The 26,879-nt window shown below is 38.2% G+C and overlaps 2 protein-coding genes across 4 annotated transcripts in view; one reads left to right on the forward strand and one right to left on the reverse strand.

Annotated features, from left to right (window-relative positions):
* Window positions 1-44: 44 nt before the first annotated feature.
* SMAP2 (small ArfGAP2) lies at window positions 45-18,951 on the reverse strand. Of its 3 annotated transcripts, none has more exons than XM_072418766.1 (10): window positions 18,776-18,951; window positions 11,286-11,419; window positions 11,105-11,190; window positions 10,121-10,199; window positions 7,816-7,899; window positions 6,906-6,987; window positions 6,076-6,176; window positions 5,541-5,706; window positions 5,035-5,351; window positions 45-4,334 (listed from the first exon to the last, which is right to left on the reverse strand). In XM_072418766.1, the coding sequence occupies exons 1-10, from the start codon at window positions 18,876-18,878 to the stop codon at window positions 4,218-4,220; spliced, it is 1,269 nt and encodes a 422-aa protein (XP_072274867.1). In that variant the 5' UTR covers window positions 18,879-18,951; the 3' UTR covers window positions 45-4,217. The 3 variants fall into 3 exon arrangements, with proteins under 3 accessions (XP_072274867.1, XP_072274878.1, XP_072274887.1); XM_072418777.1 differs by lacking the exon at window positions 18,776-18,951 and adding an exon at window positions 14,312-15,453; XM_072418786.1 differs by lacking the exon at window positions 18,776-18,951 and adding an exon at window positions 11,545-14,288.
* Window positions 18,952-24,640: 5,689 nt separating this feature from the next.
* Window positions 24,641-26,879, forward strand: part of COL9A2 (collagen type IX alpha 2 chain) — a 47,562-nt gene continuing 45,323 nt past the window's right edge. The window contains exon 1 of the mRNA XM_072418798.1: window positions 24,641-24,858. Coding sequence (XP_072274899.1) covers window positions 24,799-24,858 — 60 coding nt within the window. The 5' untranslated portion in view covers window positions 24,641-24,798. The remainder of the gene's footprint in view (window positions 24,859-26,879) is intronic.

Here is a 26,879-nt window from a genome sequence, read left to right on the forward strand (position 1 = left end):
AAAGAAAATACATTATGAAGAAAAAACCCAGCACATAATTCTAGTAATGTTTAATGACTGTCTTTAATCCGGAATGTACATATACACCAATGTGTAGCTGCCTCTGTATATGATTTCCACCTTAAAATAAACAAGAATCAAGTACACAATAAACCATCTTTTTACAATCACTGTTAGAAAATAAATGAAACAAAAAGCAGACAATTGAATATAACAAATCTCAAAGATGCTAACAGAACAGAAAACAATTATATACCTGTAAGTTTTTTTTGCATTAGATGTGTTTATAACTTAAATGTTCCTGATAAAATAGGTTAAATTACCTTCATTTAACTTTTGCATTGTGGGAAAAACCAGCACTAACGTGAAGGCCTCTCCAACAAAACAAAACAAATAAAAAAGACACAGGTTAGCACACAATATAAAAGAATGTTAAAGCTACAGAAAGTGCAAATATTTCACATTCATATTATTTAATTTCCCAGCACGTATGGTATGGAGTCCTTTTGTTTGAGGGAATTTGGTTGAGCTGATTAGCAAACAATACGAACATTACAAAAACATGAATTACCTAGAGGCCCTACATGCTAACACCCTGCTTCTCCAGGGAAAACTGCCATGCTGCCAGCAAATTAACTCTATGTTAAATTTGGTCTACTTATATGAACTAAAGCCTGACTTGCAGCAATCTGTGGTTTAATGGAGGATGCAAAGTAATTTGCAGAAGCAAGTGGACTTTGAGATAGGAAAAAAAACCTAATAACTAATGACTGGTTCCATCTAAAAAAAGGCATACCAAAAAAAATAGAGGTGATACACACAGCAACAAACAGTTTTTTACCAGCTTGCTAGGATATGACCAATACCTCTCATTACATCTAGTGGTTTGCACTTGTTAAATGAAATGTAAGGCAAAAAAAATTCAATCACAGTGTTGTAGAGCAACCCAAGACACGTCTCTTTTCTTCAATAATGCTGCCATCACAAAATTGTCACCAAAACAAGTTTGCTTTAGTGGCACATTTTGTTTAAAGTAAAATTATGGCCAGGCTTTACACATTTATAAACAGGTAATTAGCTTAGAAAAAAAAAAACCTTAATGATCACTGTAGCTGCAGGCACTGTACAGTAATCCATCCTTAAAATATACAACAGAGGTAGCAAAACCTCAGCAATTTTTCTCCCCCCACAGCTAATCTGTTTTTTTTTTATTTTAGAGACTACTAAATGCATTTCTAATAGTGGGGAACTAAGCAGAAAATGAATACAAAACTGAAAAGCTCAAAGATTTGGGGAATAAATATTACACACAGTGGCTGCAGCTACAAGGGTCAGTAAGAACTTGATTAAAATATTCTTCAGTATTTGTTGTGATTACATAAACATGTATTCACCAGATTTCTTGGTTCAGCCATAATATTCACTTGTGTAATAAGTGAAGAGTACTTTTTTTGGCTGAAAATGTTGTTTTAGGTTGTGGGGATTTCACAGTGCCACTCAATACAAAGTCTGATGAAGTGCACTTTGCTATGTAAAGGTAAAAAAGAATAGCACTAGTCCTGAATGCATATAATTATATAAGGAGGACATATTGAAACTTTTCAGAAAAGATCTCACCAATCTCATACTTCTTAGTCTAGTGCTTGCAGAATGAGAGCATAAAGATAAGAGTCTGATTGTTTGCCCACAGAAGCTAAGATATGCAGTTCTTCCTAAAGACACGAACATAAAGAAGGATCAATGTAACAAAGCAAAGAACATGTATGATCAATCGTGTGCCAAGTACCACAAATGACTGTGAAAATAACATTTCTAAATATGGCTTCTGGCCATTTAGTACTAACTTTTATTAGAAAAAATGTAATGTAAAAAGTGTAACCTATTTAAAAGTGACTGAAGACTGGTGTACATACCAATACAAGGCTTTTCAAAGAGACAGCGTCCCCTCAAACATGGAATCCAAGTTTTAAAATTTAAAATGTGCTTGAAATTTTCTGCATTAAAAATACGTTTACAATCAAACCTGTTTTTCCTGAATACACTGGATGCTATGCACTAGTATAAGCAAATATTACCCTTTATATTCCAGCTTCTATTCTTTATGAGCAGTTTTTTTCTCCTACAGAAATCTACAGATGCCTATTGTCCTAAGGCTTAACAAAAAGCAGAAGGAACATTCTTTGACTAATCTGCACTTGTATCCTTTGTGCACTGCATTACACATTCAAATATTACTGCATAGAGAAGAGGGGAGACCTGGCCCAAAGTATAGGGACCTTCTAAGCTCTCCTTCCTGTATACCTTTTTGAGATTTAAAAATCAGAGTTTGCTGGGTTTGGGAAAAGACCCCACATAAATGCTGGCCCTAGCATATAAAGGTATGTAAGGACTGACTTGAAGGTTAACACTTTTACCTACATGTTTTACCCCTTAACGGGTGCAGTTTAATGTGAAGTGATGATGATTTTTAAGTGGGAGTCATCATTGCTGGTGTTTAGTTGAAGGCTCCAGGTAGCTAAGCTCCACTAGCTAATGATTCACTAGTGTTGTAATAGAAGTCTATGTTGTATTCTGTCAGTGACTTATTACTTGAACATGTGATATATAGTAGACTCCCACCAACTTCTCTATCATTTTAGAAGTTACAAATGCAGACCATCCACATGCTTTAAAAGCCCCTAAAAGGACATACATTTTACTAGGCAAAGTACTAAGGTCCTACAGACTGACAAGAAGGGCTCACAAAACACAAACTTATTTTTAAGCCCTCCCTTCCTAGTAACAATTGTATCCACCTTAGCCTAAATTTTCTAACTCAAAAGGGTTTTATTTGACCTTGCCCTTTAATTAAGGGATGACACGAGTTTTACAGACAGCCATATATTTTTGGGGTCACATTCAAATGCTACTCAGAGAAGAGCACCGGAATTCCATTAAATAAGTAACAGCTTACATACAACATATAAAATAACTAGTAACTTTAGATATTTTAAAAATACAGGGCAATCCATTGATGCCAAATTTGAATGGCATCTTGCCTGCATAAACTAAAAAATATGGTTAATGAACTAATGAAAGCATAGCAGTTTGTCTACAGCTACAAGGTAAATATATATGTTTTTTTCTGGTACAGATCTTTTATTCTAAACCTGCTTTCCCTGCAAAAAGTTAAATCTTTCTTTAAGGTACATTGCACTTACAAAACACAGAGAAGAAAATTGTTCCCACTTAAACAAAAAACACACAGGTCACTTTCATTGCACTGAGCAGCAGAATAATTATTGTATTTTAGGGAATGTAAGACACTTGGGGAGGGGGATATTCTCTAGAAATAAAGAGAAACGAAAATGTGAATGACCAATTGTTTTCCCTCTTGAAAGGTTTGCCATTGTCACTGCCACACAGACGTTTCCTTTTCTTTACTTTTACAGAATACCAACGTTTGAGTACTCCATGAAAGCAGTGAAGATTGGAATCAGAGCCACAGTTTCTGATTAGATTATGCTTTCTCTTTTAAGCACGCAGAACAGAAGAACATAAAAACGTAATACTACAAAATAGTCACTAAAATATAACATGCCACTTTCAGTTTACTCTACCTTTATAGATTAACGCTAAGAACTTTGTGAAACAACTAAAAAATTAAGCATTCAATTTATGTGTCAAGGTCTTGCCTGAATTTTCCACTTCCACCCCACTCAGCCCCACTGTGGAGAAACCATGGTATTATAACTCAAGGCTTTGCTCCAAGGATTAGGAAACAGTCATACCAAATTCCAGTTTTGTTATAAAGGGAGAGATACAGAGGCCTATTGATCCACAGGGCTTGCTGGTGCAGAACTGTAATACAGGTCTCTTGACTGCAGATTTTTGGATTTAGCTGGCAGCAGCATACATGCCTGATGCATACTGGAAAACACTTGCCAGTTAATTGACATTTTAATGTATATAGTCCTTGTTCTGAAAGTTCTGTTGCTTTTGAACAGTATGTGGGCTCAGTTTCCTGGAAGTCATGTATCTGTCATCAAACATCGGCATTGCACTATACTGCAGTATACTGGCAAAGTAGGGGCTATTAACGTCTGTATCCGTTAGAATATGTGGACAAGAAAAAATAGTGATAAAAGCTTTAGAAGGACTAAGGTGAATGAGCAGAGGAATCTTAAGGATCACAGGAAAAGTGGAGAAGTTCACAGAGGTATGAATCTGCCCCAGTTTCATTTCCACATAGGTGAGCTGAGGGCCTGGTTGGGTCCCTGGTTAGCTGTAGGCTGTCCGTATCCTGCCATGCCTCCAACTCCAAAAAAGGTCATTCCTGCCATCTGCTGAGACACCTTGAAACACAAAAATAAAATTAAATTTAAACACAAAATGTACATTAATCAAACATAGCTTTTTAAAAGCTACAAAATGAACACTGCACAATAATCTGCAGAAACACAAAGAAAGTTTTACTTTTTAACAAACAATATTAACATGGTTTCTCAGACTATTAATACGCTGTATATAAGTGTGTAAGTGACCTGTACTCTGGTTTTCTATATTTCTCCATAGAGGCATGATCATCTCAAATATTTGTATGTATTAGAAAATAGAGGTAAAATAAAGGTATACCAGTCTCCTCAGACCACCTAATCAGCTGTATTGTAAAACAGTTCAGAGATCACAAAGAAACTTGAAACTCTCCTGAATATTTCCATTTCTTCTTCTGTGTGTCCCATTGGGAAGATTAACCCTCCCTTGGAACACAATATGAGGGAAATACTACCATTTCTGTGGGGACCCAGACTGGGGAAAAAAACAAAAAACAAAACAGGAGGTTGAAAACTGAACCCCTGTATAAGCAAATTTGTTCATTTGATGCACATACAACTGATACATTTTAAAGGAAATAATGGATCCTTTTGGGGTAAGGAGGAATTTAAGGTTTGTGTTAAGTTCTCTTTTAATCTGTCAATGCATTATCCATAAAATATTTGGCTGATACTTTACTTTGACAGTTTTCTACTTCATAAAACCATTTCCATTGTTTACCTGAGCGACGTTCCACTGAAGTTGCTGTCCTGGCTGCATACCATACATTGGCTGTGCAACAGCACTGATACCTGTCACACAGCCTGCATGCTGTGCCATCATTCCATTTGGGACCCCCATAACTGCTGCCTGCATTCCACCTACATATCCAGCAGGAACAGCCATGGGGGCAACCATGCCTGGGTGGGCTGGCTGGGTCATGATGCCCAGTGGTGAGGCCATCATACCACTCATAACCCCCCCTGGAGAAGGAACTGCTGGAAAGCCCGGGTAAGCACTTGGGTATGCCATTTGTGCTGGTGCCATGAAGAGGCCTCCTGAGGAGACAATGGAAAACGAAACTCATGTTAGTATAACTAGCTAGTTACTCTGACTTTTAAATACCAAAAAGGCATGATTATAAATACCAAATGTTATTCAAAACCAAAACATATGGACAAAAGCAACAAGTCATAATTTATACAATAAAGGGTAAATTGCCTATAATCATTTTGCTGGTTTTTTACCTTGAGCTGGAATCTGAGGTGTTTGAGGGCCATACAAGGAGAGGATGGAATCCTTGGAAAGCTGCTTCTTGGTACCTTCTGCTGGCTTCCCAGTCGCCTCTGGGAACAGGTTGAGATTCTCAGGCACAGACCCTGAACTTCCAGGTATTGGCATGGAGCTGACTGCCTACACGTTGAATGAGACAAAGCGGAGATCAACACCTGAGCTACGATAACTCTTTATGAGAAACATAATACCAAACAAAATGCAATCTCTACAATTTACAAGCATGTGGTTTGATTTCCTCAATTACATTCAATGTGATTGCTGGTATATATGAGGTCTACACTTTTGGCTTCGCCCAACAGACTAAAATCTTACTTTGGACTTTTCTTTTTTTTTTGGTTGCTGGAAGATTTGATAAAATGTTTCTTTTATAGAATATGCCTACGATGGCTGCCTGTTTGCCAACTTTCAAAGTGGGACTAGTTCCACTTTAACTAAGTATGATCCAGGATTAGAGTGCTCTTAAACAGAAATAAAAAACTGACTTACTTGGCTGGATTTAGACCCCGATGTAGGCCCAAAAAGGTCCAATTCCTTCTCTAAACTGGTGCTTGATTTCCCATTGGAAACCGTAGTAGCCACCGGGGCATCTACAATAAATACATAAAAATAAAAAGGCAAAGATGTTGATTATTTCAACCAGGATAAGTAGAAACTACAGGGTTTACAAGATTTACACTTTCAGCCATGTAGAATTTTAATTCAAAATAAATTTCCTTTCTCCACAATGCCTACAATATTGCTGCTTGTTTAGAGTATGTTAATATTTTTTTATGAATAATGTTGACACAGTTGTACTACAAGAGTAGCCTGGTAAACATGAAGCTGGGACAATTACTCAAACAGCTAACTAGAAAATGTATATTTCGTTTGTATTTATAGATCATATATTTTTTTTTTACAAAGGGAAATAAAAAGAAAAAATCCTAAAAACAAAACAGATGCCACTCAGCAGCTTGGTAGGGCTGGACACAGAGAAAAACCATATAATGATGTAATTAGTGTAAAAGAACAAAGATAATACAAAATCTATACACGAAGGAAGAGAAAACAGGGATTTTAGGTCAACAGTAAAACCATTATCCCTTTAAAATTACAACCAATTGTTACATTAGATGTCTTTAAATGTTTCCTATATCAATCAAATCTTTGTTCAGCTCTACTATCAAAAGCAAAGATTTTTTTTTTTTTTGCTAAACATGACCATACTGATTTATATTTAATTATGTATTATATAGTAACACAAACTCTGCCTTTTGTTCGGTGAGTTCATGTGCTACACAGTTATCAGTTAACAGCAGTATGTAATAGCTTCTCACCAAGGCCTAACAAATCCATGACAGGTTCAGCTGCCCTCTGGGGAGACACTTTAGGGAAGTGAGCTTCTTCCTTTTTCTGTGGCTAAAAAGACAAAGCAACAACAGTCCATTTTACACAAGTAAACTGCTAATTTGTACTCCATGTACTAAAGCAGCACCAATACATATTACACACGTTAAACAGCAGAATAAATAAGTAATATTGGTTGTAGTGGTGCAGGTAATGAAATATGCATACAAAAAATGCCAATGTCATAGATTGTAAATTAGTAGAATTTAGATGATAATGCAACTTCCATTACTCACATCAACTGAAAATATCTATACTAGACAGAAACGTTTCAGGTTTACATAATCCAAAATTTTACCATGCATGTTAGGACACTCCACATATAAGTTGTATAAATCCATTATGCAAGAACTTAGCAACAATAGCAAGTTTAGCAAAACTTCAAAGATTCCTATCATTGGATGGCAGGTGGGGGGGCTCAATATTTGCTAAGTTTGGCAGTGATGTAGTACTGCTTTGTCAAGATAGTGAATCCAAATCAAAAATGTTGCTAAAAGTATGCAACACTGGTCAGGATGTGTAAAAGATGCTTATTTTGAGATTTTGGTTTATAATACAAAAGCTGAAAAAATTCAAGGATCCAACATGAAAGCAATTTTTAAATTTTTCTTGCACGTGCTTACATTTTTTTGCACACTTAGCTTACCGATATTCAATAAGACAAGCCAAATCTACTTTGTAAATTGAATATTCTCCTTATTAATCCAAACAACATCTTTTATAAAAAATTAAAGATATAAAGCTTCACCTGGGATCTTCATTTTGTTTTATAAACATGACTAATTTTGTTTTTAACCTTATATATAAATATAATATATAAAATACACATGATACACTTACCAGTTTAACCTTCTCAAATATGACAGGCTCAGACTTTATTTCAGGTGCAGACTCAGATTTCTTCCACTTGCTTTCTCGCTCTTTCTGTTAAAAAAAAACAAAACTTTTTAATGTACTAAAAAAGACTTTTTAATGTACTAAATTCTTGACCATAAGTCCACTAGAATTAAGAATTGCAAGTTTGCAATCATGAATATTAGTAACTGATCATTATGAAGACTCTGGCATACTCCTGGCATTGCTCACTAATTACATATGTGAATTCTATATCATAATATATTCTATAACTATAACCTATCTTTGAAAATAGACACTTCCTGGAGCGTCAAACCCTCCCAACTTCCAAGCTGCACTCAGTCACACCCCTTATGGCTCCTACAGCACCAGTTTCTTAATCATGCAGCAAGAAAAATATATTTCAATTATAAGTGTAAGGCTACATACACACGTCAGATGATTCTCGCCTCAGGACTGATATCAGACAAGAATCTGACGTGTGTACAGCGCTAGTCGTCCATGGATTCGTCCTGGCAGATCCACCAATAATAAACGATAGTATTGAAAGTGAAAGGGAGACAGCACAGCAGAGTGCCACTCCATCATTCCCCCCTCTTCATATAGCAGAACAATGTTGTATGTACAGCGCTCGTTCATGCATCGTGCAGTCTTTGTTGTAGGAAAGGATCGTGAAAGATCCTTTCCAATGACAATTATCGCATGTGTGTACATAGGCTAAGCCATTTCATAGTTAAGGCGCAGTATAGGCCACTGTGTAATCAAAACAGCACATTTACTTCTTTGTTATGAGATTTTACTGATAATAGAAGAAATTAACAACAATTAAAGACATTAAGGCCAAAAGGGAGTCAAAACAGCAGTTGGTCTGCAATCCAAGGGTTAGGATACATCAAGGGTCAAATTTAAGAAACAAGCAGCATTGACAAACCTGCCTACACTATTCAAAATGCTGCAGCAGATGGGGTAATGAAAAAATCTACACATGTAATACACACATGTAATGGTGAACTGTGCCAAATGTAAGGACAGGATTTCTTTAAAATAATCAGAAATGAGTTTATACATTGACAACATCACACCATGCTCCCTATTTAACTGTTCTTTCTTTCTTAGGACATCTACAGAAATAATGTTTAGCAGACATTTAGAATTCCTAATATTCAAAAATGTTTTCATGCTAGTATAGATAAACACACCAGAAAACCTGGCAGAAAAGAAATATGGGACCAAATATTTCCAACTTTCTGAGGCTGTCACTTTTATCACTGTTAATAGGTTACTGAATATGGAGCAAATTTAGTTTTTTTTTTACCCTGACAAATTCTTTTTAAATATGATTGCTATTTACCAAAAAATATTTACTCTGATTACATTGGGTCTGATTTAATAAAGCTTTCGAAGGCTGGAGAAGATACACTTTCATCAGTGAACCTGGGTAATCCAGCAAACCCGAGAGGAATTTCTTAAGTCGTTTGCTAGTTGTTAGCAAATGGTTTAAATCCTGGACCAGTTCCATTCCAAGTTAGCTGAATCAAGCAGGTTCACTGATGAAAGTGCATATTCTCCAGCTTTAGAGAGCTTTATTAAATTGGGCCCATTGTATCATACTTACCACAAGACAGCCATTATACTGCTTGCTGAAAACTCACAGGCCCTTTAATTGAAAGCTGACAACAGCACACAGCTCCTGCTATTTGCCTAATGGCAACTCTGTAGTCTCAGCGTTTTGGGCTTGTGTTGATGGTATTAATTTAATGTCCGGATGGTTCTGGGATCAAAGTTCATTGTTCGGCGCATTTCATCGACAATTGAAATCCTGCTGAACTGCTTTAAGCAGGATGTGCATTCCCATAGACTTGTACAAGCAAACAGAAGCCTATTGACTCCAATACCCTAAAATAGCGGTCACCAAACGGTGGTCGGTGCACCCTCAAGCGGTTTCAGGAAGTGGACCCCGCTGCGGGGACGCACCGGCCAGAGCCGTGGACCACATCCCCCGTACAGTCCCAAGGCTCGGGGAAGAGGGCAGGCTGTGTCCCTGGATACAACCCAACCACTCTCCCATTGCAGGCTCAGATCTGCAAGGGGCGAATGGTCGGGGTTATGTCATAATGACGTCCTTCTGGGGGAGGTTTCCTCCCCTTTGAGTGACACCCTGGCTCCCCGTGCAACCGAAAAGGTTGGCGACCACCGCCCTAAGAGGTCTACTTATTAAATTTACACAAATACTACCACAAATTGAGTAACAACTACTGAGCCTCAGGGCAAGTATTAAATTATTACTTACCCTAAACGCATTTAAGTCTATACTGCGATCCATGTATTTCTTCTTTTCATACTTCTCTCTAATAAAGGTTTCTACTGCTCTGAAGATTGCATGTTAAGGAAAGATACAGAAGTGCAGCACTCAACAGTAACTAATAAACTGTTCCCATTCTGAAATAAGATTGAAGATACAAGTTCCCCGTAATGTTTGTACACAATAAAGTACATTACAAAGTACACATTAAAAAGCTTAGCTAATAAAAAAAAGAAGGAAATATGTGGGAAAGCTGCACATACTTGTAACTTTTGATCCAAAACATAAAGAAGACATGTGGGAAAGATACTTGATTTCCATTCATGGTTTCTGTAAAGTTTATTATTTTTTATTATTATTAGGGTTAAGTGCAGTGCAGTGCAGTGCTTGAGGTATTCTTTTGGATAAATAGTCCAACCTTGTGGTATGTAAACAGGCGTTTTCTGCACAATCATTTTTACTAGGATTTTCCATATTATACACATCATATTTTGTTGTTTAATTTTATATATATATATATATATATATATATATATATATATATATATATATATATTTTTATATTTAGTTTATTGTGGAGCTAGTTCTACATTAACACGAGGGATGTCTTTTGGACTTTTATTTTACACAAAGGGGAGAGAAGAAGAAAAGAAGATAGACCTCTCCATATAGGGGTCAACTGACCTAGTTAGGAGTCTGGGGAAATGTTTTTGTTTTTCATTCAAGACAACAGATAGTGATGGGTAATTTCCCCCTCAGGATACAGAGACAAATGTGGTAATTTGCACATTAGATTCTCAAATATAATTTACAGAATATTCTAAATGTCAGGAATTCTTTACTTTTTGTAATAATCGGCAAAAAAATTTGGTAAAAAACTGAAGATTTCTATTACTGAGGTTACACAAGTAAGTAAATTTCACTACCACTTATGTTTTAAAAGCTAAACAGAACTTTCTGGTAAAAAGATACTGATCTGTCTGTGGCCGGATAAAATTTTCAGGTAGGAATGCTTCATACAGCCTTTTAGCTTTTCCATTTCCCATTTCTTCCATACACTGTAAAAAAATAAAGATAAAAAAGTATTGAGTTCGCTTTTACAGACCGTTTATGCTCACTAAACAAAAACATTAACAATAAGGTATACTCATACCTGTATTTGTTCCTGTGTCCACTGATCCAAGTTGACAGACTTCACCCGGGATATGTGGACCCCCAGGTTCCTGTGGACACCAGCACAGCGAATGCATACAAACACTCCAATATTCCAAGAGGCCCATCTTGGTCCTAAAATGCAACAAAAGGTCAATTTGAGAAACAGACTCTTCCCCTCCTAATTTTGGATTGATTAAGAAAATTGTGAAGTGTAGCATCAAAAAACTACACTTTTTTTTTAATTGAAAAATGTTTACCTGCTGATCTGTTCTATTTTGAACAATGCTTAACATAAGGGAAGCAAAACATCTTGTGACCACACTGACAGATGCAAATAAAACGGAAACAGAAGGAAGTGTAGCAAGAAGATCATGCTGCATCAGTAAAAGTAACATATATTTTATCACATTGCAAAGCAATCTGGGTACAGAGCTGTCAACAGGAAAGGGTCTATGTTCCTAAAGAATGAGCAGGATGTCCTCTATTTTACCGTTATCCTAATAATTAGATTACTGTAAAAAATTCTGTTATCACAAGCAAGAAGGGCACTGCAGAGGAAATGTACAACCTAACTTCCTGCAACATCCTCAGAATTACACTTACTAGATACAAACATTTTGTAGTTAGAGTTGAAATAGAATCAAAAGTGAATATTTGCTATATTATAGGAAATATCATGTCAAAATGTTATTTGTGCCCAAGCATGATTGCAGTGGTCTTTCTGGTATGTGAGCAGTGTTTAGGTTATCCTGTGCCTTGACCTATAGCTGTATACCTGCAGCGTGAGGTTCTGCTGACTACTCACAAAGGATTAGGAGTGAAATTAGTCACAACTGTACTAGTCACTGTTCTCCATGTTACAGACCCAGAAATGGGGAAGGCAAACCTCTGCTAAACTATGCATGGTAAATCAGTACTGGAGTAGGATCAGCTGTTAGGTGTTACTTTTCTCATTGGATACCCATAGCATAAATGTACAATACTGAATATGTTTCTCTGTACCTGAAAGTCATGAGAAACTCATTAAAAGTCACAACAGTGACAGTTTTTTTTAAATAAGACATGATGAAAACTTGGAAAAGCCTATACAATGAGTGGATATAAAATTACCACCACCAAATGAAAAACAATACCAGTTGGCAGACAGAAGAGTTCTATGTTACAACCAGAAAAATTGATATCCAGTTTGGCATAAATGAATCCCAGAGGAAGTAGCTCAGCTAAAAATTCATGACTTATGACTCTGAATGAAACAATATAAAGCCAAAATGAACAAAGTAAATTCTCAAAACAATCAAGTTGGTTTGTGTAAGTTACTTGTATTACCACTGAAACTGAACTTTTTAAATAAAAAAAAAAAAAAAAACACATTATGAAGTCATGCAGTTACAGAACTTCTAATATCTTTTGGTTTCCGGTTAACAGATTGAGGTTCTACAGCTGCTCACCACCCACATCCAGTAACCATAAGTCCTGATGACACAACTTTGTGGTTTCTACTGTAATACGCAGATGCTGGGAAATGTAGTTTGGCCTCTATGGTTCTTCTTACTTTTGGTACTTTTACAGTATAAGAAGTAAAATTTGTAAAATTTGGTAATCTGTTAGCTCTAAATGACTCCCAGTACTGATAAAAAACACACAATTTGGTTTCCACAGACTTTGTAGAAGTCATCTATTAAGTGCAAGTAAGACTGCCTTCATTAACACATACTGTACTGAGATGTTAGTCAACAGTGAAATATATACCACGTGTACTAGCAAACAGATCAAACTGTCAGTCTGGAATTGACAAACATGCCATCTCTTACTTACTCTGTTCCCTAAGGCACTTCAAGATTGCAGAAACACTGCTGCTGATCTCTAGTCTACCTCTCCAACAGTTCATGGTAGCGTCCCCCTGTGACAGCCCAATAGGTAATGAATAGGGGTGTCAGTAAGTGGTATTGTCAAAGTGCAGATTCTGGTGCCAGACTCCCTAAGGCTTCCTTTCAACAGGTGCTCACAACTGTCTGAACATCTCCTGCATATTGTGGTCCTCAAAGTTTGATGTCACACACAATCTACATAATTCATGCAGGTTGAACTGGCTGATATCCTCTGCTTTTAATACCTTCGGAATTACTGACAAAAAAATGGGAATAAAGCTCAGGTGTTCAACTATCACACAGTTATCTGCACGATTGTTTCAGGTGAGCGACTGACTACAAAACATCAGACTGATATCCAGAAAAATTAGCATTCTTTACACTAAGCTCAGAATTAGCAGTTTATATCATCTCCTAGCATTGGTCCACCTAAAGCCTCCTATAAAATGGCAAACCTTAATCACATTTAAATATGAGATGTAGCTATACCAGTTCTAGTTATTGCAGCAATGACAAGAAAAATAAAAGCTGCCATTTCCCTATCTATATATAGATCAGAGAACATATATGTAAATTGGTCACGCAATTAGATAATTTCCAGAGAAGTTATGGTCCATAAGTGAACAATTTAACAGAGTTCTTTTGTACTTTTGAAGCCATGTACCCATGTCAGATAACAATCAATAAGGCGAAGGGTTATGCGTGTGACATACTGTATAGATGTGTCCCCACAATGTCAATTTACCATCCACTACTTGTCCTCCCCCCTCTTCATAGAGCAGAATGGTGCCGTGTGTACATCACAAAACATTGTTTCCAGCCGCTATCACCAGAGGTGTTCATCGGATGTCTGTACAAAGCTTTAGGTTATTGCTTATCGCATACAAACACCTGACACCATAGACAATACCAGGTAGTGTATCCAGCTTTTATACTAATCTTCGCGTGAGTAAAATAGCTTTTTTTGTACAGAAGATACCAATAGTAAAAGAAATCTGCTTCCTCATCACCAGGCTACAGCTTGCCATCTAAAAGGTTAATCCATCTTAGATGTAGCCAGTTTCTAGCTGCAAAACACAAAAGTTGTGTACAGTGTCAACACATAATACCAATTACATAAAAGGTAGCTCCCCTATCCCTGCACAAGGTGAAATACCTTTGGCCTAGCAGACAGTAGGAAGATATCTCTCTCAGAGACAATTCCGGAAGGACAAAGTAATTGAATTTTTCCCTCTGGATGTAGTGAATCATTGGATGCATCACTTCCCATCAAATGTTTTCCCTACAGATCAATGCAGACAAACCGTATTCTCTTCCTGCCTCCTCCATATTAGTAAGAATCGAGAATTATCATCATGTGTAGGAATTCCTCCTCATGAGTAATGCAGTGTAAAAGGCTGCAAATTGTGATCTGAGTGAATGACAATAAACAGGGTAAAACAGGGATATCAAACCACTGGAGAAAATTATGTTACATAAATCTTTTTCTGCATAATTATGAATTTGACATGCTAGATCCTGGAAAGACTAAATAAATATATGATTGAAAATATTCCCAAAAACAAGACAATCAATGTTACTAAAAAAATAACAGCTGTCATCTGGTTTATTTTTGCTGTTATAACAAGCTTGTGTTTGCTAACAAGACTGCCTTCTTCTAGGTTGGACTGACTTGCTCCTGAATTCTAATCTAATTTGTTTATTACATTAATAACGTGCACTTAGTAATAATTCAGTATAACAAGAATGAGCAAGTCATATGAGTAGGTTAATGCATGACAAACACGTGACTATAGGCTGGGATTTATTTACTAAGTAGCTGATAACCCGGCGTTGCCCGGGTATTTATTTATTGCAATCTTAAATTATACAGGAAAAGGAAACAAATAAAGCTATAGTGATTTTCTTGTCTACAGCGTTGTTTCATTTGTTTGCCTTTTATTGCACCCAGCCAATTGCCTTACGTTTTCTTGAAGGCGTTATTACAGGCCAGAGATTTGTTTTTAGAAGAAATATTTTTAATAGGCAAAAGGCACACTGTCACTGACCAATACATACACACATACATGCAAATATAGCTCTGACATATACCACAGCGCTGTACAAAGATCAGCGGTGCACTCACATGTGTCTCAGTCATATGTAAGGCAAGTTTGGTTGAAATGTCTCCATGCATTTCCGAGTGATTGTGGAACATACACACATACATCCAATTTTATATATATATATATATATATAGATTTATATAGCTGCGACATATACCATAGTGCTGTACAATGAAACACTGAGCTACACCCATCAGTCTCTGTACAGAGCAGCTGACATTCTAATGTGCCCCCACAGTCACACATTATTATTATACATTTATATACCTCTGACATATACCACAGCGCTGTACAAAGATCAGCGGTGTCATATGTCTAGCGAGTTTGATTTAAATGTCTCTATGACTTTCGGAGTGATGATGGAACATAGCAAGTTTGGCTGAAATGCCTCCATGCGTTTCCTAGTGATCACCAAATGTAGCTCTGACATATTGCACAGCGCTGTACAAAGATGACTGGTGCACTCACATGAGTCTCAGTCATATGTATAGCAAGTTTGGTTGAAATGTCTCCATGTGTTTGAGTGATGGTGGAATACATACATACATCCAATTTTTTTATATATTGTCTGTTTAGTAATTTAGGGACAAAGCTATGATTACTGCAATCCTCTAAAGGCCACAAAACTTTTTTTTTATTTTCCCTTGCAATTGATGGGGTAATAAATCCAGTCAGGTACTTTTGCGGTTTGTTCAGAATAAAAAAACACTTTGCTGTGCATGATCTGGGCCAGTAATGGGCAAACTATGGCCCGCGGGCCATATACGGCTCAATACGGTCATTTCTCTGGTCCTTTGGGTGTTCCGCAGCACTGGCCGGTGCCACCGTCAGGAGAAGGACCCTGCTGTGGAGGCGTAAGCCGCCCACCCTCCCATAACTGGCTCAGATCTGCGATAGGAGAGTGTGGGGGATGGGGGTTATGCCATCATGATGTCACGTTCAGTGGCATCATGATAGCATAACCCTGCCCACTCTCCCATCAGCCTGGCCCCTCTTTCAAATTTTATATTGTGACCCCTGACCGAAAAAGTTTGCCTACCCTTGATCCGGGCACTATGTAAATTGTTAAACCTGATGGGGGTTGGACACTCGGATTGTAATGTGTGCGTCTGGCTGTATACCTAACCAATATATTCCAGTCTTCAACCCAGAATTTGTTTTTTTAAGCCGGATAGGAAGAAATTGTAGGCAGGTGGCTGCCCCTGTATTATGACCCATCTCTTCAGTAACCACCCAAAAACAGCCAGGTGGTTACTGAAAAATGCCGGGTGGTGCGCCCAGCTAAAAGGGGCCGGGGAGAACACTGTATTCAATTAACATTTCACAAATCAGTCAGGATGACCCTTACAAGGTGCAAGTGATGATGCAAAGAGATTTTACTATCTAACTGTAGTGAGTGACCAACCTGGTGACTTCATACAAAAATACTAATTTCTCATCTGCCTCTGTCTGGCTTCAGTACATTTTGAGTAACTGACCAAATATAAACATAATAAGGAAAGTCAGGACTCCGGATCTGTATGCTTGTTGCTGTTCTGGACTTCAGAAACTCTCCGGACCACAGGATCAGCATAACAGTATGTAACCATCTTATGACAACAAAACAGCCTCCATAATCTTTAAGACTGAACTCCAGGTAAAGCTATTATTTACCTTGCAGAGGGTTTCCCTTCCCATTACAAAAGTTAGGTGCTTGTTTTCTTTAGGGGTACGTAGTTTGGGAGAGAAACTTTTCTTACTTATCTCTTGCTCCTGCTGCAGCCAGTTATCACCTCCTCTTTATTAGACCTTGCAGCCTTTTTTTCTATTAACACTGCATTGTATGGGATGAGGCCAAGGTCTCACCTACAACCTAGAACAATGTTTCTCGTTAACATGGGGGAACCCCTGCTATAATTACTAAATACACAACTCCTGGTATATTAACCTGGTGGTCAGTAGGAAGAACGTCTCCTATGTGGTTTGTCACTGGGAAGAATGTCTTCCTTACAGTCAGATAAAAAGATCATTGGGATTAGAAAAACTTACCTGAGAGGCATAAATACCTGTGGAGGAACCCCGATTGATAAACAATGATCTGGAGTGTCAAGCAGTAGTAGTATCTGGTGGAGCGAGAAATAGGTCTCTCATACTTTGTCTGTTCCTAATCAAAACAAGCATGTAGTTTATGTAGTGGGAAGGTGGAGCCATTGCAAGGAATAACCTTCCTGGTGGAGGTAAGCCCGAGCCACACATGGGGTTGAATTGCTGGGGAGTTTAAAAGTCCTACCTGGTTCCCACGTTCCAGCGGCATCCTCCGGACTAGCATCTGCGTCCCTGGTGTGTGAACGTTGGGGATGCGAGGTCAGGGGAAGCAGATGCCGACCGGGCATCTGCTCGCGAGTGTGTGGCTGTTGGAACGGAACTGTGCGTCTGGGAGCTGGGACCAGGCGGTAAATTTAAAATACTAGGTATTGTTAAATGTAATTGTTAAAAAACGTAGTATTCATACCGCCAGGGAGGTTAATAATAGTTTACTTGAGGCTCTGCTATGAAGAGAAACACAACTCTCCTCAGTCCATTGCTGGGGCAGAAATCTTCTCCTGGTCTTCTTTTGGATTCAAGTCTTCAGTCATTGTGACACAGCTCCCAGGCATGTACGTGGGAATTAATTTATTCCTGATACCGGGGTATGTCAGGATCATGAATGAGCAGCTCAGTGCACATTAAACAGACAGAGAAACATAGCCTGAAACTAAGAGCCCTCTGATCACAATGCCTAAACTTTAGTTCTGCTATAAGGACTTGTTTCCCTTTATTAGAATATACCATTCGGCCAACTCTAAATATAACTATCACAGACATCACTTCATTAGCTAAAAGCCGCACAACAAGCATCTTGTATTGTCACAGTAACGATGGTCCCATAATTATTACAACTAATCACTTTTACTACTTTACTGCATTGGATGCCCGGATACCGGTTAGCATGTTCTAGAATTCTGCAATCACAGGGCAGAAACATTCCCCCATGTTCTGGGAACACAATGCAATGTTTACATCAATACTGAGCATAATGCCTGGGGGTGGAGAGGAATGATGGAGGACATGTCTGACTGATATGAGAAATGGTTTGGAGAAGATTGGGGTAACATGGTGATCACACTGCTTCTCCTCCTTGTGTGTCATTGTTTGTTCTTGTCTAGTGTGCAGGTTTGTTATCGCAGAGCTGTGTAATATGTTGGTGCACCATTATCATTATTATTGGTAGTAATAGGGAGGGGTAGATGACAGCACCCCTCTATCTCTGTACCCCCATCACGTGATCAGGGGGGCAGTGCAGGTGACATCCCTGCCAGGTGCCAGAATGTCAGGCAAAGTGTAAGGACACCGGAAGGTCCTTGGCTCACACTGCCCCGTGAGCAGAGGGAAGGAGCTGCGGACACCCCGTTAGAAGTTGTGAGAGGGTTTGGACCTGACTGAAGGTAAGGGAGTGCCCTGTATGCGGGGGCGGACAAACACCGGCCGTTCATTACCTTTCGCTTGGCAGTCTGCGCAAAACTTGTTCTCCTCCCGCAGCAGCAGCTCTGATAACACAGCCTGGTACCGCTCCACATCCCGAACCGACTTCCCGGTCATCTTCCCGGGAGACAGTAAGATGGCTTTCCCGTGCTACGGCTCAGTTCCTGTTTCCGGTGTTACAAACTCTCCTCCCAGCCTTTCCCCTGCTGCGTCTACGTCACGTGACCACGCCCACAGACATACGGCACTTTGACCGGCAAGAAGGCCACGCCCACATGGAAAAAATTATGAATGGACATTGACGTCACATGGCAACCCGCACGTCTGGAGTGATAGCTGGAGGCTGAGGTTTTTACTGGTAGCTGTGACCATTGGGAGTCAGCTGGGGAATGATGCTGTGTATCCTGGGGCCACAGGAAGTGGTGCTCACCCTGCCTGGCTTTACGTGTGATTGTGGGCAATGCACAAATACTGCGCAATTCATGTAACACTGAAGGGTGACTGAGTTATTATTAATAAAATGGAATTATATTGCGCCAACATATTACATGGCGCTGTACATTAAATAGGGGGTCGCAAATGGCAGACTAATACAGACAGTGACACAGGAGGAGAGGACCCTGCCCCGAAGAGCTTACAATCTAGTAGGTGGGGGAATTTCACACACAATAGGATGGGGGATATGAAGTGGTGGGAAGTAGTGATGGTTTCAAAAGACAGAAGAAGATGGGTAGGCAAGTTTGAAAAAATGGGTTTTGAGTGCTCTTTTAAATGAGCAGAAAGTAGGAGCAAGCCTAATAGGATGAGGAAGACCATTCCAGAGAGTTTGGGCAGCTCTAGAGAAGTCTTGTATCCGTGCGTGTGATGAGGTTATGAGTGAGGAAGTCATTAGTAGGTCATTGGAGGAGCGGAGAGAGCGGCAGGGGGAGTATTTTTTTACCAGGTCAGAAATGTAAGTGGGACAATAACTGTGTAGGGATTTGAAGGCAAAGCACAGGAGCTTAAATTTGATTCTAAGGTGAAATGGAAGCTAATGCAGAGAACTACAAAGAGATGCAGCGGAGGAGGAGCGGAGCGAAGGATGGATGAGTCTGGCTGCAGCATTCATAATAGATTGTAGGGGAGAGAGTCGGGTTAGTGGAATACCAGCGAGAAGGATGTTACAGTAGCCCAGACGGTAGATGATAAGATCATGTACAAGGAGTTTGGTGGTCTCAGGGGACAGGTAGGGGCAGATTTTGGAGATGTTGCGTAGGTGAAAGTGACAGCACCTGGAAATGTTCTGAATATGGGGGGTAAATAAGAGGGCAGAGTCAAAAGTGACACCAAGACAACGTGCCTGAGGGGAGGGATGAATAACAGTGGTATTAACAGGAATATGTCAGAGGAAATATTTCCAACTATTAACAACAAATAAACAACTGTTAACAACAACATAAAAATCAGGAAAGTAAAAGAGTTCATAAATAAAGTAGACTTTGCACTTAAAACGAAAGGTTATTTTTTTGTGTGTGCCCTCCCCTTGGTGAAATGCAACAAAGAAACCTGTTGTTTTTTTTTGGGGGGGGGGTTACAGGTAATGTGGAGCCCCCCAAATCTCCCTGAGGAAATGCCCAATGTGTAACATGTTCCTTTAAAATTTGGGATGATCAACCTTTGCCATTCATGTCACCTCAGGCTGAATGGAGATTAAAGGAAAGATTCAAGCACTTTATTTATCTTTTTTTCCCTCCTTTCTTTTTTTGTTCACCCTTACACCATCACTCATGGTACATACATATCATTCGTGGTTTATGCTGTGGTTTTGGAAAAGAAAGAGGGTGGCCCTGTTATAAGAAGGCATTGTTAAAATAATATAATTATGCAGCTGTAGAGAGCAGAGCTTTGTCCCGTCTTTCCTCATAACCTTTCCCCCAATGATCAATTCATCACGCTGGAATTCTGGCAAGATACTCAGAGGCAGCAAAGGGCTAATCTATATGAGAGGTGAGTACACAACCTGTACACAATTGAGAAAAATGTTTCCTGATCATTAAGGGCAAAAATCTATCATCTTGTTCAGCTGTCCTTCAATGTCCTTCAGTGATCCATCTTTTTAGATCTTCAAATGACCAACATGACAAGCTGCTGTCTAATGAGGAAGGTATAGTGGCATGGCTTTCACATATTCCCTCTCCATGAAACACTGCTATCTGCACAGCTCTAATTTATTCCACTCTTGCCAGAAGCAATTACTAAATTTTGTTTCCGATGACAATTTTTTGACGTTTGGGAATTAATGCTCAAGGATAGGGTTTCACTGTGCCGTTTCTGAAACAGCACCATAGCCCAAATATATATTCTGACCCTCAATGATCTCTGAACGAAAATGGTGCCAGCCATTGAGGAAGAAAAACAGTGAAAAGCAAGTGTGTTCTCCCTACCCCACTTCTTAGATTGTGAGCTCTTTTGGGCAGGGTCCTCACCTCCTCTTATTGTTTGTATCCCTCCATCATATTACAATTACAATTGAGCTGCATAATATGTTGGTGCTATTATAAAAATAAAGTCAGGGCAAGTACTTTGATTTCTGTTATGCATTTGCAACAAAGAAAAAAACCTTAAGATAGTTCTGCTTTAAGGTAATACTTTAAACGTGCAATACTCATTTACTGTAACATTTTAAAACAGAATAGAAAGGTGTTGGTTAGTACAAAATATTACAAAACGTATTATTATTTTGTATTTATATAGCACCAATGTATTATGCAGTCCTTTATAGTCCATGTCAGTAACTGTCCTTTAAAGGGGCTCACAATCTGCTATCCATACCATAGTTCAGTGTTTCCCACCCAGAATTATGTAGAAGTGTCCTGGCTGAGATTAACATCTGGGACCATAGTTCAGCAAAGACTGACTGATTTATGTTTGTTCTTAGCGTCCTCATTCTGTTGAGAAATACTGTTGTAAGGTATGTGCTTCAGTACATAGCACAGAAATGCCCAGCAGGTCAGGAGAAAGCTTTGCACTGAGTTTCTCAGCTTGGCATTCAGCAGCTATTACTGTGAACTTCTGTCAACTTTTTGCCTACTTTTTCTTAAGATAAATTGCAATAAAACATATGATTGTACATATAGATTGTACAATCTGTACTTGGTTCTGTCTGTTCCTAAGGCTGTATATATGTTTTACCTGTAAAGTGTATCTGTGTTAAGATTGTAGACAATAAACTAATTACCGGTACATATTTCTAACAAGCAGTAAAGGGGCTTTGAAACAAGCCATTCATCACCTCTGTAGCCACCTGTACTATGAAGCAATTCTCTCTCAAAATAGCTGGACAGAAAGCTAAGATCTCAATGTCTCTGTTGTGACCTTTGAGGATGAATTTCACCAAAATGCCTATGGCTTTTTTTTTTCCACTTGTTTTGAACATGGAAATACATTAGCCTGCATAGCCTGGATACAAATTAGCTTTCAAAATAGATGACCTTTTGTGTTATGTATCAAAATAGCTGCCATAGCCTATTTTCCTTTAGATTTTTAGTTTTATGACTTTTGCTAGTCATATATGAATTAACATTATTTTCAATGATTTTTTTAATGCAATAAACAGTCTGATGTAAATGCTGACCACTGACTGTACTACACAAACCTAAATCAATGCACAGTAGATCATTTAGTATCAGTTCTGGGTGACTGACTGAAATTCAAATTGGAATTTATATCTGATACATAAAGTTGATCAATCTCTAGGTTACTGCACATAGGGAAGGGGGAGGATGACTAAGTGTCACCCAGCTGTGTTTTCTGCTATAGGAAAGTACAGTGGTGATCCCCGCTCAGTCGTTTAATGATCCGCCAGGATGGATTATGGAATGACGTCAGGGCACTGCTGTACATACTCTAGATTTTTATCTGAGTTAATTACAATCATTCATTTTGGGAAACAATCATCTAGTATGTGTATGTAGTCTAAGCTAAATGTTTGAGAAGATTCTGATTGAAACAGCAATTATCGAACATACAGAATTGATATTTTTTCCAAAGCAGTGAATTCACCAACAAGTGCCCGCTTTTGTGATTTATACATGGTTGATTTCTTTATTATAATAATAAAAAAAAAAAAACGTCACCTGGAGCAAACAAAACTACCTAAAATTTTCCCTTACCTACATATAGATGCTAAAAGAGATATGTATAAATTATTTATAATTATACAATGTGTATATATCTTTGCAGCTCAGCTGTAGATCTTTGTGTCTAGGTGTTCTCTTTTTTCCAATAGCCACTATTACCTGTCAGTCCCAATGATTTCCAGTTGCTATTTACTAACACTAAGGCAAGCAGAAAAAGCACACATAAAGGTCATCGCTAGAGGGAATTGCCAATGCTAGGACTAACAACTAGAAGTAATAAGTCTAATTTTAAGATCTGCCTTTATCAAACAGTAATTAAGCCAGATAAATTTATCAGTTGTGATTAAACAAACCATGAGTCATGTCAGATCACACGGCCATATGAAGAGGATGCATGGAGAACATCTTCACATCCTGTGTACTCTGCTTTAAGCTGGCCCTACACTAGTCAATGGGTGTAGGATCATGATAAACCATCAATATCTCTTTCATATCAGTCAGTTACCTGGTTACTGCTGTGCATCTATTACCAGCAAAACTCATTGGCAATGGAGGTTGCTACTTAACTTCCGCCAGCTGATGGGATCAATCCCTGATGTATACACTGACAATGGCAGAGTGGGGTTGGTAATGTAAACTACAGGGAGTCCGCTCATTGTCAAGCAGCTGTTAGGAAATGTTCCCTGCTGTGTCATCAATGTTCAACACATATATAGATCAAGGCCACATCAGGATTACAATAAATATAAACTAATATAAACTGAAGAACAAATGCGAGATATTACAGATTAAAGTAGAGCATAATGAAATTAAAATAAATGATATAGATTACCTCTCTAACATCAATCTCTTTGTGTCCACCTTATATTTGTCATAGGGTGCCCATTTTTTAAATCATACAATGCCCTCTGCCCTGCAGATGACAGGTCTGTCTTATACAGTACATGCAGCAATGCAGTGTGACTGGCTCTATCAGGGTGTGTTACTGCCCCCTACTGCTCCTTCTCATACAGCACAAGACTCAGACAAGCTTTTTCTATAGGACCTTGCTCAACCCCACGTTCTGTTAAGGTCTCCTCCAAGACACAGGATTAGTTATTTTTTTTCTCCTGGCCACACTTCTCTATAATACAAAGTTACAATATGACTTATTATGAAAGCAGGCTGGTGTTATTATAACAGGAAACCTTTGAGCAGTATGAAGGAAAGAGCATGTTATGGATAGAGGAATATCTGTCTGCTCTGAACAACAGCCCATTCACTACTCCCTGACTCCTGCTGATTGCTGCTTGAAACCTTAGCAGAAGGTATTTTACATGGCCCGCATTAAACTATAATTTGTCTCTAAAAATAACAAGAAATAAAAAATAAAAAAAATAAAAAAATAAAACATTTCTTACTTGCGTAATGTCTACTTTATTGTATTAACATTCATGATCTACATTTTGAATAATATATTTGCTGAATAAAGATGACCAATATTTAATATGTTTATATTATTTTTTTGGAAACCTTATGTAAATGTGATTGCAGTACATTTTTTGTTGGCTCTTATATATTATAAAATTATTATTCAGTTTATATTAGGAAGTCAGGAGAGGGCTGTGGGAATCAACTTGTCATACCTGGAATGCTTATTTAAATAGCCAGTGGAAGGCTGGCTCCTGCCTGCTACATCATCCAATGGCACAGATTGTATGAGTGGCATCTTATTACATATTCAAGGCCTCTCCTCCTTTCCTCAACCTTAGCTCAGTCTTAGTGTGTCAGGGAGCTGCATCCCACATCATCCTAAATTTGGGGTCTGGTAACACAGGGCTAGCTGGAGCTCTTGCCTTGCTAGCAGGATTTTTGCACAAGCCCTGTGCAGCTTCCCCCTCCCCTCCCTATAGGTCCACTGGCATCCAGGACCTGGCACCATGGCCAGCCTACAGCTCTCTGTGATCCTACAGCTCATCTGCTTGTCCCTGGCACAGTTTGTAAGTCTCTTTTACTTTTTTGGTTCATCATTTTGTGGATGTTTCCGAGAAGTCAATAGTAAACTTTAGGCTTCAGATGTACTTTAATGTATACATTTTTTCTTGTACCTATATTTTGACAGTTCTATTTAGAATTATGTACTATAGCAGGCTAATCTGGTTTGAGTTTGCTCAAAGCCAGTGTCTTACTTTTTCTCACATTAAGCTGGGTAGAAATCTTTGTTCCCAAGGAATGAATGGACCATGGATAAGCTTTATATTGTTTAAAATTCACATCACAGAACTGTGCATAGTTAATATCCATCATTAGAGGTAGATGCTTTTACTGTAGGTAGGAAAATGGTGGCCACTCATAGCAACCAGTCTGGGATAATGTGATGTGTCATTAATAACTTTTGGTTGGTTCTGGTTTATATGGCATGTTAACACTATGCTATTTAATTTATGAACCTGTAGAGTGCAATATGTAAATATAAAAATGTGTGTGTGTGTGTGTGTATATATATATATATATATATATATATATATATATAAAAATAAATATATTTGTAATGTGTTCCTAAATGCCAAAATCTTATAAATATGACATGGAGAGTGTGACCTGTTTTCTGGGGATTAATTTGAAACTTTGTATGGGCCTATATATCAAAGTGTGGCATCAAGAAAATATTGTGTTGGCCATTGCAACCAGTCAGATACTCTGTTTCATTTTTATTTCTGCACTTTAGAAATAGAGGGTGATTGCTATGAGCAACTCGATGATGTTAGGACATTTTTCAACCCTAAACCTCACAGTCTTTACAAATAACTTCTATTCATTCCATTATATTGTTCATAAAAAACACAATGACAACAAAATATAACTCACAATGTAGTGTTATGTTCCCTAAAATCTGTATGACACATAAAAAGGCCCAAATGCCCTTTTTTCATCAGAAGTGTTAAATATGACCTTCTTTTCCAATGTTAAAATCTTTAATCCAGCACAGTGAAAGAGGTAAAGGTAATTCTTGTCTGCAGTCATGATGCAAAAGACATATTTGAAGCAGAGAGGAAAGGTATCTGTAGGTCAGGAGGCTGGAGGAATGCAGAATCCTGAGACATTTGACATTCATATGTGAGAACAAAGTTTGCCATTCAGGAGCCCGGAGTCTGATCCTGTTCCCCACACACTCACAGTGCCCCCGAACACAAACAAATGAAAGGACGCATAGCCTGCGGCTTGCCTAGGCATTTTTTACACTATCCTGAAGAGAAGGCCCCATACTGTTAATTGTTAGCTTTTCAGACAAACATTGCCTTGTTTATACATTTTTGTGGGTGTGCAAAAACAAGTAATGAAGAATCATCCTGAATCTATCCATTTAGCTGAATTTCAAGGATTCACATAGCAGTTGTTTCCTTTAAAAAATATATATGAAGAAGTTTTTTCAAAGCTTGGATCATTTCATTGCTAGTGACTTTCTATTTTTACACAGTACCATCCATTTACACTTTAGCATTTATAACTCAAAACCATGTAATGCCCACTATTTCCTTCTATGAAATGGCTTATCAGAGGTTTATCTAAAACCAGGCCCACCTTTTACACAAGATATTGGTTATGCATATAATATTTAATGACAAGTCATTGCAAGTTGGGAAGTGCATTACTATGTCATTAACATTACTATAGATTTAAGTAATAATGGTATATCCTACACCTGTGCACAACAAATCATTACCTGTAACACTTATCCTAGTGCAGATGGAAGGCTACCTTCCTTACAATTATCACAGAATAACAATATGGTGGCTTGCACATAGGCCTTGCAGCATTAGAGTCCCATATATGAATATTGGCCATGACTATCTCCATGGAGCTTGTGTGTTCCCCCCATGATTGAATAGGTTTCCTCAAGGCACTTCAGTTTTTGCCTAAAAACATACTGGTAAGTAACTGGCTTCCATCAAAACATTGTCCTTATACTATAGAACATTGAGCTCTTCTGAGTGACAGTTCGTGACATGACTTTGGGCTT

The sequence above is a fragment of the Pyxicephalus adspersus genome, chromosome 1, assembly GCF_032062135.1.
Source record: "Pyxicephalus adspersus chromosome 1, UCB_Pads_2.0, whole genome shotgun sequence".
Classification (NCBI taxonomy): Eukaryota; Metazoa; Chordata; class Amphibia; order Anura; family Pyxicephalidae; genus Pyxicephalus; species Pyxicephalus adspersus.

What these genes read in the sequence shown, in the direction of transcription:
- SMAP2 (XM_072418766.1), bottom strand. Translation starts at nt 18,878, where the DNA reads ATGACCGGGAAGTCGGTTCGGGATGTGGAGCGGTACCAGGCTGTGTTA. An exon ending in ATCCGGCCACAGACAGATCA is followed by an intron (nt 10,200 to 11,104) that starts GTATCTTTTTAC and finishes TGCAATCTTCAG; the next exon opens with AGCAGTAGAAACCTTTATTA. An exon ending in CGGGGTCTAAATCCAGCCAA is followed by an intron (nt 5,707 to 6,075) that starts GTAAGTCAGTTT and finishes TTCAACGTGTAG; the next exon opens with GCAGTCAGCTCCATGCCAAT.